The sequence below is a fragment of the Manacus candei genome, unplaced genomic scaffold (genome assembly GCF_025592945.1).
Source record: "Manacus candei isolate 608988 ecotype Guabito, Panama unplaced genomic scaffold, ASM2559294v1 h1tg000056l, whole genome shotgun sequence".
NCBI lineage: Eukaryota > Metazoa > Chordata > Aves > Passeriformes > Pipridae > Manacus > Manacus candei.
Window position 1 is genome coordinate 8,499,467 of NW_026138104.1, and position 20,245 is coordinate 8,519,711.

The 20,245-nt window shown below is 35.7% G+C and overlaps 1 protein-coding gene across 1 annotated transcript; it reads left to right on the plus strand.

Annotated features, from left to right (window-relative positions):
• The first annotated feature begins 951 nt into the window (after positions 1-951).
• YME1L1 (YME1 like 1 ATPase) lies at positions 952-19,569 on the plus strand. Its single transcript, XM_051802377.1, has 19 exons — positions 952-1,121; positions 2,617-2,748; positions 3,505-3,670; positions 4,590-4,688; positions 5,770-5,879; positions 6,876-7,026; positions 7,122-7,229; positions 8,032-8,114; positions 8,954-9,044; positions 9,807-9,959; positions 11,290-11,422; positions 11,850-11,912; positions 12,385-12,497; positions 12,846-13,001; positions 14,952-15,103; positions 16,011-16,137; positions 16,237-16,310; positions 16,772-16,858; positions 17,781-19,569. The coding sequence occupies exons 1-19, from the start codon at positions 1,092-1,094 to the stop codon at positions 17,922-17,924; spliced, it is 2,172 nt and encodes a 723-aa protein (XP_051658337.1). The 5' UTR covers positions 952-1,091; the 3' UTR covers positions 17,925-19,569.
• Positions 19,570-20,245: the final 676 nt, after the last annotated feature.

The following is a 20,245-nucleotide window of genomic DNA, read 5'->3' on the forward strand; positions in this document are numbered from 1 at the left end:
AAATATTAAAGACCAAATTCTGCCTAACATATAGGTCCATGTTAACTGAATGCAAGTAACAGTATTGGGGTTACTGATGTTGTCACTGAAAAAATGGGAAACAAACTCTTAACCAGTTTGTTAGGTTAGAAAGTTGACATTAATCAGTGCTGAAGGCACATGGGGATAGCTCCACAAAACATGTGCATCAGTTATCAAAACTTTTGACTATTTAAACATTTTAGCAAACAAAGGAATTAGTGTTCATCGGTTACAAGTTACATAGTTCTCTTATTAATTAGTATTTTATCTTCTATTGATTAATGATTCTCTCACTTCTCATGCTCATTAGTCCCCATGCTCAGTTTCTTTCTTTTGGGTCTGGGGAGAGGTTTACTTGGGTCAGTGGTCTGTGGGTCAGTGGTCTGTGGGTCAGTGGTCAGGGATGCCCCTATCAGAATTACCTTTTACCCACTTGGAGCTGAATTTCAGCACAATTACTGAGTTAGTTTTATTAGTTTCTTCCTTATCTTAGGAGTCCTGCCAGATGTACTGGTTGCCCATAACTTCCGCGTTCTTTCATGTTCATTATCAGTGGTACATCCCTCTTCCCAAGCCACGCTAATTTCCTCCCTCAGGTCTGAGCGCATCAAAGCGTGTCAAGCCCTAACTTTCTTCTAACACATGGACATAGAGCTTGCTTGTTAGCCGCTATCTGTTTCACGGATTAAATCTCCCTTATTGTTGATTAAGCCCTAGTATTTCGCCCCGCCGCTGCACAGGCTCTCTTTTTAAAGAAACACAACTTGTTCGGCAACAATACATATTTTAATGTGTAAAATTTTTTCTACGCGCGCGGCACACCCTTAACTCCCTACAGAATGTTTTGGGTGCTGAGGGCAGGCACGCTGAGCAGGGCCCGTGAGGGACGCCTTTCGAGCGGCGGCCCGGAAGCTGTTCCCGCTGCGCCGCTTCCGGGGCGGGCGGGCCCGGTCAGCGCGGCCGCGGGCGGACATTTCCCGCAGCGGGGCCGCTCCTGCTCCCGGCGGCGGTTCCCGCGGCTCGGCTGGGCGGCGGGAGAGGCGCTGGTGCCCGCCGTCCCCACCGGGACGATGTTCTCCTTCTCGACCGTGCAGCCGCAGGTGAAGGGCTGGCGGGGCGGCCCCGGCCCAGTGCGGGGCCCGCGCTCCGGCGGGCGGGGGCTCGTTGCGTGTCCGGGCGGCGGCGCTCGGAAGGCCCGGGGGCTGCGGGACTCGGCTGGAGGAGCCACGTTTCGGGGGATTTGGTGCCGGGGGAGCAGCGGGGAGAGGAGCGGGTGGGGGCCTGGGATCCGCACCTGGGAAAAAGTAAACGGAGGAGAGAGAGGGAGGTACAGTAAAAGCTTGTGAAGAGTAAAAGCCTTCTGAAATGACGAAACAACCGGAGATGGTTGCACTAGAAGCGAAGGGTGGTGGTGTGTGTTACAACAGCTAAAGTTAAACGGTGCTGATAATTGTCAGGTGTTGTGAAAACCGAAAAGAAACGACATAAAAGCGTTAGTGGAGAAAAACCCCGTCAATAATTTATTATATAGAACAGTCTGAATGCAGTCGGGAAGGCATCTGTTATTAAGACAGTGAGTCTGATGGGACTGGTGGGTTTTGTTGACTTTGAACTGAACCAATGGTTTTACTTTTATGTTTTCTGTTAGAGGGATTAGTATGTGATGGTCTTATTCCACAGTAGGATTTGATTGTTCTTTTCAGATGTGGGAAATGTGTTAATAGCTTTTGTTAGTGTAGCGAAGTGGAAGAATATGTATGTTTCTAACAGTGTAATTTCACCACAGTGGAAAATACAGGAGGAAAGTTAGTGGTTGGGATGTTGGCTCTGACCTCTGGACACTTTATGGTTTTACTGTAAACTCCCAGACTTTGTTTATAACTTTGGACAATTAATTATGAGGCAGTTTTCATGTCTTGCAGCATTGTCTCTCTAGTCAACACAGAGATGGAAGTTCTTGCAGAAGAATATTCACAGGCATACCTGATTATGCTTCAGTCAGATATCATTCCAGCAGCCACAGTTGCACCTCAGCTCATTTTAGTGATGTGTGCTGAGACTTTGGAAGTGTTGGAATTATTTGTACCATATATTCACAAGAGATGTGGTCATGTGCTAGAGGAGGAGCCCTGATAAGTGGTGCACCTGGGCTTCTGTTCTGATTCATGAGGTGGAGTCAGCTGAAAGCTGCTGAACTGCAGATTTGACTGTCTATGTGTATATTAGGTGTGTTGCTAAAGTGAGCTCCCAAGGAAGAAAACATAAAGGCAGCTTTTGGGAATAACTTGTATAATGCAGGAAAAGTACAGATATTTCAGGCTATAGAAGTATTACTTTACAGATGAAAATACAGCCCATTTTGTTTTTTCTTTCCTCTTCCTAGCTTTGTGAGCTTCTAATCTGTTGTGTGCACTTAAAGTTTCTTTCTTTTCCCCCCCTTTAAGTAGAGGTATCAGCTAACACTGTGGTGTTGAAGCTGAAGTCCTTAGTTAAAAGGCAATGTACAAGATACACAATTATAAGTCAGGGTTTGGAATAGAAATATGTTTAAATAGTTTAAACAAGGTTAAATCATTATCTGATTTTTTTCCCCAGGCTACTGTTCCTCTGAGTCACCTTATCAATGCCTTTCATTCACCAAAAAGTTCCACTACTACTGCCAGCAAAGCATCCATACAGCCTGTCCAGAGGGACACCTCCCCAGAGCATGAGGCTCAGAAGACTGAGGTACTAAAAAGGTTTAGAAAAAGTGATGTTTTGCTTTGAACTAAATTAAATCTGAATAATACCAGTTTAAGTGAATTTAATACTCGACTGTTTTATAAAATAATATAATGTGGCTAAAACAGAATGTTACCATGTAGAATGTAACTTTTTGACAGAACTGCAGTCAGTCGGTGCTTTATCAGGAATCTACAAAAATTGCAGTATTTCATTAAGAAACAAAGCTGGTATTTGTCTCAGTAATTTGCAAATGAGGAGGGGATTTGTTTTCACTTTCAACTTAAGTTTTTTTCTCTAAAGTAACAGTAACTTTTAACAAACCACATGTTGTCTTTTCACTCTAAGATACATTGAAGGTTTTTTTATAGACTAAATAGCGTATTTGCATGAGTTTTTTATTTTTCTATTAAAATGTCGTTTATTATTATTAGGTATTCCTTGTTCTTGACATTAAAAATTCAAACACAGGAGGTGCAAAGTAGTATCAGATCTTGCCACTTCTCTTTTAACTAATTTCTTTCAACAAGTTTTAAAACGAAGAAAATTTTTGGAGGAAAAACACTGAGTCTCTCATTAACTGCAGAATTTTGGAAGTCAGCATGGATTGTACTATTCATTGCTGTGTTGTGATTCCATTGTTGTTTCTTTGGTTTTTTTCTTTGTCTGTGTATGAATCTGTATTTGCGTCTGGTGCTACTGGGAGTTTTTTTCCCTAAGGTAGTCTTAAAGGAATTTTGAACGTTTATTTCTATTTTTCAGTCTTTAGTTAAAAATTTAAGAGACCTGGGATTGTCTGATTTGAAACCTAACCAGTTCAAAGAGTTGGTGAACAGGTTACTTCCTGGCTACTGTGCAGAAAACAAAGCCTCTTCGCAGTGGCACACGTCGTACGTCTCTGCTCAGTCCTTCTTTGAAAATAAGCATGGTATGTTTGAGTGAAGTACTTATGAGAATTGGTGAGAGTTAAATTATTAAGGTGAATACAGTTATTCTTTAGTTTAATCTCTTGTGCTGTAGATAATTCATAGTTAAAAAGCATATTTAATGTATTTTTAATTGTATAGAGATTGTCTCTAGAGCGGTGTTTTTGAAACTTGGGAATTTTAGAAAAATTCAGCTTCAGATCTGAAATTGTCTGCTGTTAAACTTGTCTGAACTCAACTGGTAGTACAAGTTCATTTGTCTTAATGACAAACCTGAGCTGCGAATTTTTCCACCAGTTTGTTTCACCAAGATGTTAGATTTTGCTAATCTACTAATGTAACACGATCACAGACATCTCCAGTTTACATTGTTGTTCCCTTTTTCTTGAAGCAACATTATGCAAAGACATTAATTAGAAAGGAATTCGTGTGGTAAACTGCTAACAGTCCATGTAGAGTATTTTGTGTCTGAAATGAACCAAGAATGGTTCCTTACAGTTAAAGATTTTTTTGTTGGAATTAGTCTAAAAAGCAGGAAGTAAGGCCATTGCAGAATGCTAATATATGCTGAAGAAAGTATTAGAAAAAGAAGCATAGAGCTGACATTTGAGATACTACCTATAGTGTATAGCAATAGGGAGAAAGAGTATTATGAGTAATACCCTAGGGCTGCTATTTGAGAAAAAGTATTAAATTGCATTGTGATATATTAAAAAAAAATAGCCTAGAGACAATTGCCTGAACAAAATAGTTGCAAATGCTTCAAAGCTTTGATAGATGTTCTGGTAATTTGTTTAATTAAAGATGCCTGAAGGACTGTATTGTTTAAGAAAGCAAAAAAAACCCCAAACTGTGCTAGAAGTAATAATGAGTTGCCATTTAAAATAGGATGTATTTACACTTTGCTGCATCTTTTTACAGGTTTTGTGGATGTTTTCAGTGTTTTACGCTCATCTTGTTTGTACAGACAACATCCCAATCCCCTCCAAAATTTCTGTTCAGGTGTTCCATGTTGGCCAGGTATAAAGCAATAAACTACATTGTTTTTAATCTCTATAGTATTTTTCTAGTCTGGGAAGGTGTTTTTACATTTGTTGTAAAGGCATCACTCAGGAAATACAGTAAGCTCCAGGAGGAACTTTATGTGATGTTGACACTTTCGGTCATGAAGTTATTTTTGCATTTGAGTAGTACGTTTCAAGATTAAGTTAGTAAACGTCATGTTGCCATAGAATCTTGTTTCAAGATGTCAGTATTTGTGGATCATATTCTTAAAGATCATAGATGAAGTGATTATTTTTGAATCAATAAATATGCTGAATCCGGTACTCATCCAGTTAAGCTTTCTGAGGGCTTTGGTGGTTGCTTTAAAGTACTGCAGAGCTGCCTGATCAAATGTTGAAGTTAGACCTTTTTTGAGCAGGGGTCAAAGATCAGCTGCAGAAGTTCTTTTTATCTGGTGCTGTTATAGTATAACAAAAAAGTTAGTGAAAACTATATAATTGACTGGCATTGGTGTTTATTTTAAAAGGTAGTGAAAAAAGATAAATATTCTTGGCTTCTGGGATTTATGTGGTAAAATCTCCATCACAGGGTTTCTGATGTGATAGGACATGGCGTGCAGTGCTATAAGATCACTGTGATTAAATGGTTTCGTTTCTTTTGTCAGTTCCTAAGGTAACAGCACACTTAAGCCCTTCCAGATCTCCTCAGGGCACCTTATCAGCTGGGCTTGTAGATAAGGCTTTATTCTCATCCTTCTGGATTTGCTTCTGAATGCTTCATGTTTATCAGCCTGCCTGAATTTAATTCAGCTGCATGTCTCCTATTCCCTGAGTTGGCCAATCTATAATTCACAACATGAGCTCCTGATCATTTTAACATAAAATTTTATGTGAAACAGTAAGCGGCTAGTGTACAAGTTCAGATTACAAGTATGGTTTGTGGTTACCAAAGTATCCATTTACAGTACAGTGGATATGTTGGGAAGATTGTATTCTGTATTCTTTCATATAAGAGTTTCTGAAATTTCTTAGACTATTTTTTTAATAGTGATAATAATGAGTAATTTTTAACTTTTATTTATTTTTACTACTTAAAGTGTACATACAGTCACGGAACTTTAAGACTTTGAGATCAAGAGCAAGACGCCTACAGTCAACATCTGAACAATTCACAGAAACAAAAAGTTCACTTTCTTCACTTTTGAAGGTAAATATGAGTAACATTATGAAGTTCTTTTGGGCTTATTCAGACCACCTCTTTCTCTTGAATGAGCCTTCATAATTTTCCAGGGCTATTTTCTTTCATTAGTATGAAAGAATTTTTTAATTCAAAAACTTGAGCTAATTGCAACCTGTTTTTTTTCTTATTAATACACATATTTGCTTCATATATCACCAATACAAAGATTATTTGGATATTTAGTTGAATAGTTTCAGAGTATAAATATGGTTTTAAACTCTAGAAATAAAACTTTCTGTATTCTGTTTCTGTGCCTTTGTTAAAAATAGCTTTGAGTCAAATTAATTACTTCTTTGAACAGAAGTACAGCTAGTTTGACATACCAGAATGTATGTTTTCAAGTCAGCAGATAATGAAACCAAATTAACCTAGGTACTCTTTGCTTCTGATTGGTTGTGCAGAAGTCAGGCCAATTAAGGCCTTTGATCTTATTGCGTGTGTAAATTATCTTTGAACTCTTCCCTTCTTTTTGGCATATGTGGCTTATTTCATCTGTGGGCTAGGTATGCTGTGGATGACGATAAACCGGAGCTAGCTCCATGCAGTGCTGCTTGTAAATTTGATAGGGCATGTGAAATATATTTGTTTAAGCTCCATTGAAACTAAACTTACAAAGATACTTGCAATTGGAAATAAAGAAAAAAGCTTAAGCTAATAACTCCCACTAAATCCAATGAACAAATCTGGTTGTGTACAGATCTGCTTAGGCTGTTTTCTGTTTGGGACTGGGATCTGAGAGAACTCTGAAACTGATTTGCTCAGCAAAAATGAGGGTGCCCCTGCTCGAACCATGGGGATTCCACACTCGAGCGACTGCTCTGTATCATCTAACTAACCCTATAGCACCTGAATTATTTGCTTTTGTGATTTATTTTTTTCCTCATCCCTCATGCTAGCTACGTGGTAAGTTAACTGTATCTCAAAGCTTAGTGTATACTAACAGTGCTTTGGAAAATATTTCAGGGCTTTATCCTGAGAAAGCGACGAATTGACGTTGAAAACTTAGATGCGCTAATGAAAACAAAAAACATCCCAGAGGCACACCAGGATGCTTTTAAAACTGGTTTTGCAGAAGGCTTTTTGAAAGCCCAGGTGTTCCTACAAAAAACACTTGGTAAGTTGTTTTAGTTCTCGTATTTTGTCTTTGCAATCAACTAGTAGTTTATTTCAGCCCAGGTTAAATATGTTTTGTTTTTTTTTCTTTTACAGATTCCTTAAGAAGATCACGTTTGCTTTCTTTCTTTCTCTTCGTTCTTTGTTTTTATCTTGCTATATACTCGTCATTTTTACCTGGGAAAGGTTCCTTTTCCGATGCTGGTTAGTTAACTTTTTTTCCCATGCTGTTGCACTTGTGTTGTTTCTTCCAGCAGGTTTAGCATAAATGAAATATATTTTGACATTATGATTGTTTTAGGATAATGTTTCAGTGTACTAATGAAAGAGTTATTTATTGCTTCTGGCTACAGCCTTTCAGATGACAATGTGACAAAACGTTTATGAAGACAAAAAAGTTGTGTGTTAGTATAATTGCTTTATTTTTTTTGGTGAAGCAGTTTTATGGAACCTGAGAAGTCAGCCTGTTTACCAATTATGTATTTGTCTTTCAGTTTAGATGGTGTTACCTGGATCAGCTATAGGCAAAATGGTTTGATTTTTGAATTTGCAATCACAGCCTAGTTTATAGCAACTAGGAACTTGCATTGTCAAATTGTCATCTCAAGAAATCCATTGGAAACAGTGGAATGATCAAGGGCTGAGCTAATTTAACTGGAGATATTCAGCTTGATGCTAAGGTATCACCTGGGTGCTAAGAAAGTCAGAGTATATGCAGAAACACTGAGGGGAGAAGCTCTGGCTGTGTACATGCTTCTGAATGCAGAGTTTTCTGTACTACACATGACTAAAAAGCACATCACTGAATGAATTGCCAATATTTTAAGGAATTTTTTAAAAAATTAATCTTATTCTTGCTGGACACTTGTAAATGGACATGTGCCCTTTTAAAAGGGCGGGTGTCAAGTCGGTGTCTTATTGTATGAATTCAAGTGCAAAATCCAGTCTTGGAATGAAGTGACTTTATGTGTAAATTTGTTGTTCGTCATCTGCTGTTTGCTCTTAGTACGCTTTCGAACATCAAGTATCTTTGATGCAGCAGTTGATCCAATCCAGCTGAAAAATGTCACCTTCGAACATGTAAAAGGGGTAAGATTAAAAGTAAAATGTCTGCAAGTTCTTGTTTAACTAATCATTGTGAGTCTGAAGAATGTCTTGCTCTGTTCAAGAAATTTCTTTGTATGAACTGAAGCTTTGTATTTGTTGGCCACTCCAAGATGAAGGAAGGCTTAAACCACCCTTGTTCTAGTCTATATTTTTGTGGCATTTAGTAGCTTATAAAAGGTGCACTCTCTGCTTGCTGAGTGACATTTTTAAAGGCTAGAATAGCAAAAGGCAGGCCATAAATAGCCACGTTAATCTATTATATGCAGAGGTTGATTGGTACAAGAAGATGATAAGGCCATTTGATTGTTTCTCTCTTAGTACCATCTCTTTCTGATATTAGGACAGGAGATACGGAGAATCCCAGAAAAAAGTGGGCATGTCACTGCTTATGGGATAGCTTTATTTTTTCTGTTCAGTTGTTCTTTGACTGTTAGTGCCAAAATGAGGACCTCCCCTTTCCTTCTCCTCGGACAAATAGAATTAGTATCTTATGAATTAATTAGACTAATATCTTGATGTAGAACTTTGATTTTGTATTTATGTTGTTGTTCAGATCTGGTCTTGAACTGTTGGGTTTTTCCTTCATTGTTACTAAGTTTAATGTTTACTTATTCCTGTGAGCAGTTCTAGGATAGGTTGAATTAAATGCATGGACAGTTGGTATCCACACAAATCTCGTGGTACACTTTTATTGTTTTCTGTTTGTATTTTTGATCAATATGCAATTAGGGACTTAATCTCTACTACAAAACTCATATACAGAAAACGTGCAGTATTTTATAAATGCTTAGTTATATTTGTGTCATGTTTTTAATGTGTAGGTTGAAGAAGCAAAACAGGAATTGCAAGAAGTTGTGGAATTTCTGAAAAACCCACATAAATTTACTGTATTAGGAGGTAAACTTCCAAAAGGTAAGAACCATTGCTCAGCAGAAGTGAAAGACCTATTTAGCCATGGCTGTGTAGCTTGTTCTATACTGAGTGACTTATTTACAGCCTAGTTTCTTACTGTTTTTTTCATGTAGTATGCAAATGAAAATTTTGGAGTTAGACAAAATTTACTGTGCCTTCTTTATTTATTAAACTAATAAACAGTGCCCTGGGGATTTATGTAACTGAACTCTTAAAAGGCCTTTATTTCTTCCTTATGGCTTGCAGCACCTTTAGTGCTCGTTAACTGCTTAGACAGCTCAGAAACAAATGTTTTCATTTAAAAGGATGATTAAGATTGATCATATTGGAAGTCCTAAGTGAATCTGAAATACATAAACCTGATAAGTCTGTTTCTTGTTAGTGCTCTATCCTGTTTAAAGACAATTACTTGGAATGATTTAATTAAAAAAAAAAGTTCCACAGAAACAGCCAGGAAAATGTCAGTTTGAAGAAAACACTTAGGGATTCAGCTGCTAAACTCAGTAGTAATTTTGTAGAATACTTTAGGTTTCTGTTTCTATTTGTCTTTGTGTCGTTTAAATGTGCATCAGATTGCATCTAGATTTGTTACAGGAAGCTCCTTCAGGCTGCACGCAATGAGCAGTATCTGAAATGGGATGTTAATAGCTTTTTGAAGCCAAGTGTAAATTATTTCTTCTAATCTACGAAAGAAACTACCGGTATAATAAGACTGTGTGGATTTGGTGGGTTTGTTGTTTGGGTTTTTTGTTTGTCTTTTAGGTATTCTGTTAGTTGGACCACCTGGTACCGGTAAAACGCTTCTTGCACGAGCTGTAGCTGGTGAAGCTGATGTTCCATTTTATTATGCGTCTGGATCAGAGTTTGATGAGATGTTTGTCGGTGTAGGAGCGAGTCGCATCCGAAGCCTGTTCAGTAAGTTAAATATTTGTGGTTTTGAAATCTTTTCATGTGGGAGATTAAGTATTCAGTGATGTTTATATGGTTTGATTAGTTCCAGTTCTGGTTACTGGAAAGTAAAAGTGCACGAGGCTAATAAATAAAGCTTTACTTCTGTAGGTAAATGTTAGAATTCTGTGAGCATCGTTTAACTGGAGAATCTTCCTAGTCATCAGATGAAATTATAGCAAAGATTATAACTGATGTTGTAACAGTCCAAGAAAGAAAAAGTAATTTAATTAGAAATGAAATGTCCTATAAACTAAATGAAATATTTGAAATTATAAACTTAGTCACACATAAATTATTGTAAATTTTGAATTGTAAATTTAAGGTTAAAAATAGTGTTAACCTTCTTAATTACTTCCCTCATATTTTTATTTTTTGTTAATCTGAATTAGAGCTTTATGGTATCACAGCACAGCAATAAGCTGACATTTCCTTTCTCACACCCATCAACAGGCTCAAAATAAAGGGCACTATAATGAAACTTTCAAAATTAATGGTTAGGTTTATAGCTTTCACAAAAGAGGCTTTCTGTTTTAAGTATGCAAATATTATTGGGGAGGGGGATATCCAGCTTCTCACTTAAATGGATAATTGGTAGTGTCAAATATGTGCAATGTACAAAGTAGTTTGCATTTGTAGAAGAAACATGACTTGCTTCATGTGGAAGGGATGCAAAATGTAATATGTGTAGTACCTTAAAAATGCATTTCCTTCTGTTGACTTTAGAAGTTTAGATGACTGACTTGTACACTGATAGCATTACAGATATGTCTGACTGGGTGAATAAGTTGCATCTTGGCATGCATGTACCAACCAGTGGTTTCCAAGTTTATGGCTGCAATTTTATTTTGTGTTTTTAATACCTGTAAACTTGAGTGTGAGCCCTTCACAGTTAAATAACAAGCAGGTTCTATTAAAATAAGTTAGTGTTGAGAATCATCACATATCATATTGTTTTTATTTAATAGGCAAATGTTCTCTACCCAAGCCTATGAAAGAAACTGTTGTAGGGAGTTCATACAAAATACAACAATTTCCTAATCTATTTTACTGGTGATTTCTTGTAGCATGATAAGAATAACTGATGAAGAGATTAAAAACCTTGCTTCTCTTTGTGTCTCTCCATTTCAGAAATACATTTCCTTTTTTTAAAGCTAAAATCAAGACAATTCTGATGATTTCTAATAGAACACTTTATAACCCAAGAGTAATAGAAATACTAGAATCTTAAATTACATGATACACTGTTTGCTCCTTTGTGGTGTTCAACGCCCTTCTGCTATTTTCCTTTTGTCAGGGGAAGCAAAAGCAAATGCACCTTGTGTTATATTTATTGATGAATTGGACTCTGTTGGTGGGAAGAGAATTGAATCTCCAATGCACCCCTATTCAAGACAGACCATTAATCAACTTCTGGCTGAAATGGATGGGTAAGTGTATGGATTCTGAGGGCACAGAAGGTGTTTGACTAACTGGTATTCTGGACGTTTGGATGAACTTTTTCTCCTTGACAACTTTGAAGTTTTATGTAAGTTTTTGTAACGATTTTAAGGATATAAATTTAAAATGCTTTTATGACTACTTTCTAGTACTGCCAGCAGTTGCATTAATGGTCTTGTTGTAAAGAATATAGAAGCTTCTGACTTGTAGTCACACAGTAGCTGCAATTTTTTTAGCCTGATTATATATCTAAAGGATGAAGTTCAAGTCAGATCAGAGCATGTTTTTAAACAGTTGTTGGGTTCAATGTCGGTTTTGACTTGACAGTGAAGTCACTGAACTAAGTAACAGAAATATTTATGGACAAAATTGTAATTTCTGTATCCAAACAAAAATTCTTACCTTTTATCCACACAGATTTAAACCGAATGAAGGTGTTGTTATTATTGGTGCAACAAACTTCCCTGAAGCATTAGATAAGTGAGTATAATGCATTGATCACTTTTACAGAGCATATATTAAAAAGCAAACAAAAAACACCTGCAACAACAACAAAGTTGCTTGTGATAATCTTCAGGTATTACAGTGTTACGGCTCGGGTTTTTCCCTCTTAAAAAGGATGTGTATGACCAGTTTTTGGTATTTAATATGTTGCAGAGTTACTGAAGAAATAAGTAATGTGCTTCTTAGCATTTAAAATTTGACTGGCTGAATTCCTTGTTCACAGTGCAAAATTTTCAAATGCAAAAAGCCCTTTAAAACACGTTGTCAATAAACATCTTTCATCGGTCTTTTTATAAGCAGATAAGAAAAACATATTCTTTGCATCTGTGCCTGAGACATAATCTTTGTAGGTGTTTTTAGAAATAGCAATGAATTTTTGTTCCTTCATATGTTAGTAAGTTTACTGCAGCATTTTTCAGGCAGTGTACTAAATTGCCATTTCCTTTAGTGCTCTAATACGTCCTGGTCGCTTTGATATGCAAGTTACTGTTCCCAAGCCTGATGTGAGAGGTCGTACAGAAATTCTGAAGTGGTACCTTAATAAAATCAAGTATGATCCATGTAAGTAAATACTACAGTGTCTTTTTATGTAACAGTTTTTATACTGTATCAGCCCCCTCATGTGTTTGCCCTTTATTACATTGGCAATTACGGCTTTACCATGTGTCTTTAATAAAGAACACAAAAATTGCCTAATATGTAGTGTTGTAACGATTTTCTGAGGCAGTGTTTCTTTCTGGTCCCTAACAGTTCCAAGTGTCTTGACAATTAGGCTTCATTTCTTCTAATACTAAAAATTCTTTGTTTAATGCATATGTTTTAATAGAACATGATTCTTGCTTACAGTTGTGGGAGCAATATGGACTCTTAATGACAAATTTGTTTGTTTGTTTGTTTTTTCCCCCACAGCTGTTGATCCAGAAATAATTGCACGAGGCACAGTAGGATTTTCAGGAGCAGAGCTTGAAAATCTTGTAAATCAAGCTGCCCTGAAGGCAGCTGTTGATGGAAAAGATATGGTAACCATGAAGGAACTAGAATTCTCCAAGGACAAAATTCTAATGGGTAGGATTTATACAAAAGACATACATGTATATTACAGTACACAGAGGTTTTCTTGTGTGATTAAGACTTTTATAGGGAAAGAGAGAAATTTTTATGCTCTTGTTTTTTGGATTGTTGGATTGATTTTTTTGCGGGGGTTTTTTTGGTTGTTTTTTATCTTTTTGAATTAGGTTGTTTTGTTTTTTGGGGTTGGCTTTGGTTTTTTTGCCTTTTTTTTTTGATTTTTTGTTTGTTTGTTTTTGTTTTGTTTGTTTTGTTGTTTTGTTTTGGGTTTTTTTTGTTTTTTTTTCCTTTTTTCTTTTGTTTTTGTTTTGGTTTTTGTTTTGTTTTCTTTTGTTTTTCCTTTGTTTTTTTGTTTTGTTTTTGTTTTTCTTTTGTTTTTTGTTTTTCCTTTGGTTTTTGTTTTGTTTTTTGTTTTGTTTAGTTTGTTTTTGTTTTCTTTTGGTTTTTTTTGCTTTGGTTTTTTGTTTTGGTTTTTTGTTTGTTTTTGGTTTTTTGTTTGTTTTTGGTTTTTTGTTTGTTTTTGGTTTTTTGTTTGTTTTTGGTTTTTTGTTTGTTTTTGGTTTTTTGTTTGTTTTTGGTTTTTTGTTCGTTTTTGGTTTTTTGTTTGTTTTTGGTTTTTTGTTTGTTTTTGGTTTTTTGTTTGTTTTTGGTTTTTTGTTCGTTTTTGGTTTTTTGTTTGTTTTTGGTTTTTTGTTCGTTTTTGGTTTTTTGTTCGTTTTTGGTTTTTTGTTCGTTTTTGGTTTTTTGTTCGTTTTTGGTTTTTTGTTCGTTTTTGGTTTTTTGTTCGTTTTTGGTTTTTTGTTCGTTTTTGGGTTTTTGTTCGTTTTTGGGTTTTTGTTCGTTTTTGGGTTTTTGTTCGTTTTTGGGTTTTTGTTTGTTTTTGGGTTTTTGTTTGTTTTTGGGTTTTTGTTTGTTTTTGGGTTTTTGTTTGTTTTTGGGTTTTTGTTTGTTTTTGGGTTTTTGTTTGTTTTTGGGTTTTTGTTTGTTTTTGGGTTTTTGTTTGTTTTTGGGTTTTTGTTTGTTTTTGGTTTTTTGTTTGTTTTTGGTTTTTTGTTTGTTTTTGGTTTTTTGTTTGTTTTTGGTTTTTTGTTTGTTTTTGGTTTTTTGTTTGTTTTTGGTTTTTTGTTTGTTTTTGGTTTTTTGTTTGTTTTTGGTTTTTTGTTTGTTTTTGGTTTTTTGTTTGTTTTTGGTTTTTTGTTTGTTTTTGGTTTTTTGTTTGTTTTTGGTTTTTTGTTTGTTTTTGGTTTTTTGTTTGTTTTTGGTTTTTTGTTTGTTTTTGGTTTTTTGTTTGTTTTTGGTTTTTTGTTTGTTTTTTGGTTTTTGTTTTTTTTTTGTTTGGTTTTTTGTTTTCTTTTGTTTTGTTGTTGTTGGTTTTGGTTTTTTGTGGTTTTTTAACAAATAAGTCTCTATTATTTACTTCTGTATAGAAGCTTTTGGGACCAGAGAGCAATATGTAAAACTCTTTAAAACTTGATACTATTTTTAAAATCAAAAATGCATCTTGTACTTCAACTCAAAGGGAGACACAGGCTTGATTTCTTATCCTTCCCCTACTTACTCGTAAAGGAAAGGAGCAAATAAATGACCAGAAACCTGGAACTTCTGTTTAACTAGCTTGTCCTGTGATAGCACAAAGCTTAAAGATCTGAGACATAAACACTAACAATCTGATCTGTTCCTGCTTGAGAAAAGACATGGAATTTTTTCAGTTACTTAGATTGCATCTTAAATCTATTCCTTTAAAAGCAGCTTGTTTGTAGAGTATGTTCAGGTCCATTTTTAGACATTAAAATCTGACTCGTAAATATTTTGCAGTTAATGAGTGTCAGTTCCCTTTGTTTGCATGCTGTACCTCAGCTGCTTTGTGTTCTGTTTGAGTATATGCAATGGGTGGATTATGGAGGTTCAACTGTACAAAAAAGTTAATTTAATTTTCCTCTGTTTAAGGACCCGAACGTAGAAGTGTAGAAATTGATGAGAAAAACAAAACCATCACTGCTTACCATGAGTCTGGACATGCCATCATTGCATATTATACTAAGGATGCAATGCCAATCAACAAGGCCACAATCATGACACGAGGAACAACACTGGGACACGTGAGTGTTTAATCTATCTAGTTCTATTAGTATTTATTTTATTTATTAGTATTTCTTTAGTTTTATTTTTCTGTTGGTTTGGTGGCGTTGAGGAATTTGCCAACAATGCTGTTTGTTGTGTTTATGTTATTGTATATTGTAATCTGTTGAAATACTCAGTTATGAGCAATTTCTTGGAAAACCCACTGGTCATCTTTTCTGTGTGATAGAAAGCTTTCTTCCTTCATTTAAAAGTAAATTGGCATACACTAGTGTAACAACTCAAACGTACAAGGAAAGAAATATGTTTGATTCTGCTGTAGTTAAAATAGCACCCAACAGCAAAACTTTGAAGAATGTCTAAAAGACTGGTAAGTAGAAGCACAGCTGAACTTTACTTCTAACACAAACATCCTTTATCAAGTTGCTCTTTGTCCAGTGTGGCTTTTCTAAATTTAACTGGTTACCTGTCTTGTTTCTAGCATAGAACCCTAAGTTTTTCTATTTTGCCCTTAGCTGCCAAGCATTTGTACAGAAAAATATTTCTATTGTATCTATTTCTGTTGAGCTTTTTCCAAGTTGATGTGTTCAGTTAATGAAAACAATTGGCCTGAATCCTCTGGGCAAGCTGATTTGTGCTCAGTGTAGGGAATAAGGAGAACGGATTGTTCTGGGTTTTTTTGGTGATAGGTGTAAGTTGCTCAATTTGATGTGGTGCTCATGGTCTGTTGGAAGTTATTTCAGTGGTTAAACTAAAAACCTCCAAGCAAACCTGATGAGTGCACAGACATGGAGGAGGCCCAGAGCATTTAAAGTGTTGCGTAAAAGCCTTTATATCTGCTTTGGATATAAACCAGAATATTTTTGAGATTATATCAGTATTTCTTCAGGTTTTTTTGTTACCTGACCACAGTTCTGTATCTTACAGGTGTCTTTGCTCCCGGAAAATGACAGATGGAGTGAAACTAGATCCCAGTTGCTTGCACAGATGGATGTCTGTATGGGAGGAAGAGTAGCAGAAGAGCTCATATTTGGAACTGATCACATCACAACAGGTCAGCTGATTGGTATTTAAAAAGGTTTTGGATCAAGGGTGTGAATTGGCATGTTTAAGTTGGTTTCAGTAATGTGACTTAGATCTGTTTGCTCTCTAGGTGCTTCCAGTGATTTTGACAATGCTACTAAAATTGCAAAACTGATGGTGACTAGATTCGGAATGAGTGAGAAGGTAGTGTTATCAATCCTTTAATATTTATATGGAACAAAGACAAGTTCTGTTCTATAATTAAAGCTTATGTGGGTGTCAGTGATCACTGAGACTAGTGTAAGTAGTTTTGACAAAAAGAGTAAACCTTTTGACCTGCTATAGAAAGCTCAACTAGAAAACTGATGTACTTGACAGTTTAAAAACTACCTTACAGGATTTTCACCTCAAAATGGCCTTGAAAGTTACTAATGTCTTCAGGAAATAGTTATAAAGCCAAACATTTTGGAATTGAGGGTAATCTTGCGTTTGGGAGGGTGAGGACGGTAACAACATTGAATTTTCTTTAGAAGCTCCTTTAGTCATGTTTATTACCCATCAAGTGTTAGTAGTCTAGGGATTTTGGTTTGTTTTTTTCTGGAAGAAAATGCTTAATCAGGATCTTGCAACAGTGGCAAGATAAAGATGTGTTTTTTGTTGTTTAGCTTGGTGTTATGACCTACACTGATACAGGGAAAGTCAGCCCTGAAACCCAGTCTGCAATTGAACAGGAAGTAAGGACGCTTCTACGGGTAAGTCTCTCCCCCTCCACTCTGATACGCTTAGTTTGAGATGTGTTGAATATCTGCTTGCTTGCTTGTTCATTTTTATGATGTATACTGGTGAAAAGATACAGGTGGATGAAAGTATTCCGAAGTATTTAATGTAGCTGCAGCGTTGAATCTGTGCATGTCAAAATTTGGTGATTGCCATGCACAAGTAGTGTGGATCGAGTTGGTGGTGTTGGGTCCTTTAGTACACTCTTTAACACTTCCTCTTACATTTGGTCAGGATTTGTATTTTGCCTATTCAATTAATAAGGAAAAAAGTATGACTATAAATTGACTATGAAATAGTTTGGTACAAGTAGGAAAATTACTTATATCGTAACATTTAAATGATCAAACTTCTGCTGTAGTTGTTTTTGAACTGACTTGGTCATGTGAGAACTACTGATGCAGGACTACAGGTTGAAGCTGGTAATGCTGGCAACGTGCATCTACTGCAGCAACTGGTAACTTTCAGTAGCTGGTAGCTTTCAGCTTTTTAAAAATGCAAAATAATAGAGTTTTATTAGCCTTTAAGGAATAATCTGTGAATGCTGTAGCTCTACTCATAATGCAAAACTAAATATACTTGTTATAAAAATCAGGAAATTTTCAAATGTAGTAAGTCTTTTCTAAGTCATATATAAAAATACTAAGGTTTGTCTCAGGATTTTATTTTTAGTCCTACTTATGCAAAATAAAGTGTTTTGGTGGTTTTTCATTAAAATTATGCCAACTGAGTTTTAAATCTTCATGAGTCAGGACCTGTGCTAGCTATGAAATATAAGGCACAACTCTAAATGTTTGTTTCAAGCTGTATTTCCTGGAAACAGTTTTTAAAGTGCAATCTTGCTGTTGTTTTTGTTCTAAAATCTTAAAATCTCCTTCTACCTGTTTTTAATATTAGGACTCATATGAGCGAGCAAAGAACATCCTGAAGACTCATGCAAAAGAACACAAGAATTTAGCAGAAGCTTTATTGAAATATGAGACTTTGGATGCCAAAGAAATCCAAATTGTTCTAGAGGGGAAAAAACTAGAAGTAAGATGATAACTTCTGGGATATGTAACTGATAATTTGAAGAATGTACATCTAGCAATGCAGTAGTCTTACGCAACATAGCCTTTTTTTCTCTTCCTGATGTGTGTATGGCATTAGTGTCACTTAATATTAGTCTGTCTCTTGTGAGCTTCTGTTAACTCATCTATTTGTTGTGTCTCATCAGAAAAAGACACAAAATAAAGCTAGTTTCTCATCCTCTGTTCCCTATACTCTTCGCACAAGAAGTTATTCAGCCGGCTAAATCTCAGGGTTGAATTCAGCATTTTGGTTCAATCAAATGTGTTGAAGCTGAGAAGAAAAGTGTGCAGATACACTGGTGTGTCTTGGCACAGCATCCTGGGCCATGCTGCTATGTGTGCATTTGAAGTGATACCTCACAGTGTGTGCTATGGAATGTGTTATGGAGAGTGACAGAGATGTAAAACAGTAGTGTGTAGTGTAACTAATGCTCATACTCTATTTGAGGCTAGAGACCACTATTAAAGACTTCTTATTTAGAAATGTAACAAGACATCTCTACGAATGAAGTAGCTACATTGTGGGAGCTCCATGTTAGGCAAAAACATCAGTGGTCATGTTTCCAGTACTCTTGGGATTAAAATACACACGCGTATGGCTGGGAGAGAAATTTTAATGCAAAACCAACAGGCTAAATGTGTCTAAGCCTCTTTGGACGATGTTTGAGGCAGAACCATGGCAGGGATAAGAGAAATACCTGTGATCTCTGATGTGCTGCTGACAAGATTCTTAAAATTTTTATAACTGTAGTAAATGGATGACAGTGCTTTGATGACAGTGCTTTTACACTGCTGAAGATTCTACAGAATTAGTTTCTACTAATACTATGTATGGGTGTTTGATAATCCAACAGATAATTTCTTCAAAGAGGGCAATGTTGCTTACTAAAGAGTAGTTCAGAAAATGTTTGAAGCATGTGTTGTTTCAAATAACATTCCCAGTTCTGTTGTACAGTAGAAGTAAAGAAATAAAACTTTTTCTTTCAACCCGTACAGAAACCTCTGGAAATTCTAAGAAAATAAGAAAAAAGTTTCAAAAACAAAAGCAGTTTCCAATCAAGTGGAAGTGATTGCTAGCAATTAAATGCCAGTAATCTTTTGATCTCATGGAACTGGCTTTTATGAATAACACATCTTGATAATAATCTTTCTGCACAATCAGTTGTAACCTTGTGGGACTATAAGCTTGTGTTGCAGAGAGGGCCTGTTTTAGCATATTAATGTTGAAGGTTACCGTACTTGGACATTAAAATAGTTGGGCTGGTGCCAATAAGTGTGAGTGGAAACTGGTAGCTACACCTAAAACTATAAGTAACAGTATTTTAGAATTTTCTGAGTAATGCTTGATTATAACTTAGTTTTTTAGTAGGAGCACATGCATTTTTTTTTCCTTTCAAAACCAGAGTAACTTTCTTTTTGCCTGTTTTTGTCAGCTTACTATAGTGACATCCCATCTCCGTGTGGGAGAACTTCCAAATGTTATAAAACAGTATACAAAATGTCTAGGCTGACTAGTTAGAGTTGTACATGTATTTTAGAAATATGCCAACAGAAACAGAAATATACTGCATATTTGGCATCTGTTTTTGGAGTAATAAAGGTTAATTTTAATTATGCATATTGGTTTTCTTTTTATTCATTGTAAATTGCTATAAAATGTAATACCAAGTTCCCTACTATGTAAATTGAGGTGTATATAACATTTAAAGTTGTAAATAAATTTTGAGAATTATGGCAAAATTGCACTCTCTCTAATGAGATTTCTAGGGAATGTTCTCCCTAGAAATTCAGACCTTTTTACTGCTTCTGTAGTGGGACTTGAAAGGGAACTTTTCCTGCTAAATAATGTGAATCTGCACTTAGAAATAAAAGCAAAAAAACTTTTTTTTGAAGTCACTAAAATCTATATTCAGTGATCTTGTTTGAGAGTTAAGTCCTTTAAGTCCAACTTATCTTCTTCTCATTCAAAAGCTTCTTGCTATATGCATAGAAGTAGAGAAGTGGTATTTCATTGGATCATGAAAGATTTTTACAAGATTAGCCATAAAGTGTGAAAGGGATCTTTTACTTTCTGACCAACTTAACAGCACAAATATTACTAAAGAGTTTATTGACATTCTTGGTTGGTTGTGTGCATGTGACATCTGTGGAGTTTCAAAGAAACTTACCTGTTTAGGCATTGGGTTTGACCTCTGGTGTTCTTTGGGTGCATCTAGGAGCTGGAATTTCTCCTCACATAATCATTGGGCAGAGGTAGGAGACCACTGGATTGGGTTTGTGTGGCAGGGTTTT

Excerpts from the sequence above, each read along its gene's own strand:
- YME1L1 (XM_051802377.1), top strand. The coding sequence starts at position 1,092 with ATGTTCTCCTTCTCGACCGTGCAGCCGCAG. Across the intron at positions 2,749-3,504 it reads ATGAGGCTCAGAAGACTGAG|TCTTTAGTTAAAAATTTAAG; the intron begins GTACTAAAAAGG and ends TCTATTTTTCAG. Across the intron at positions 11,913-12,384 it reads TTCCCTGAAGCATTAGATAA|TGCTCTAATACGTCCTGGTC; the intron begins GTGAGTATAATG and ends CATTTCCTTTAG.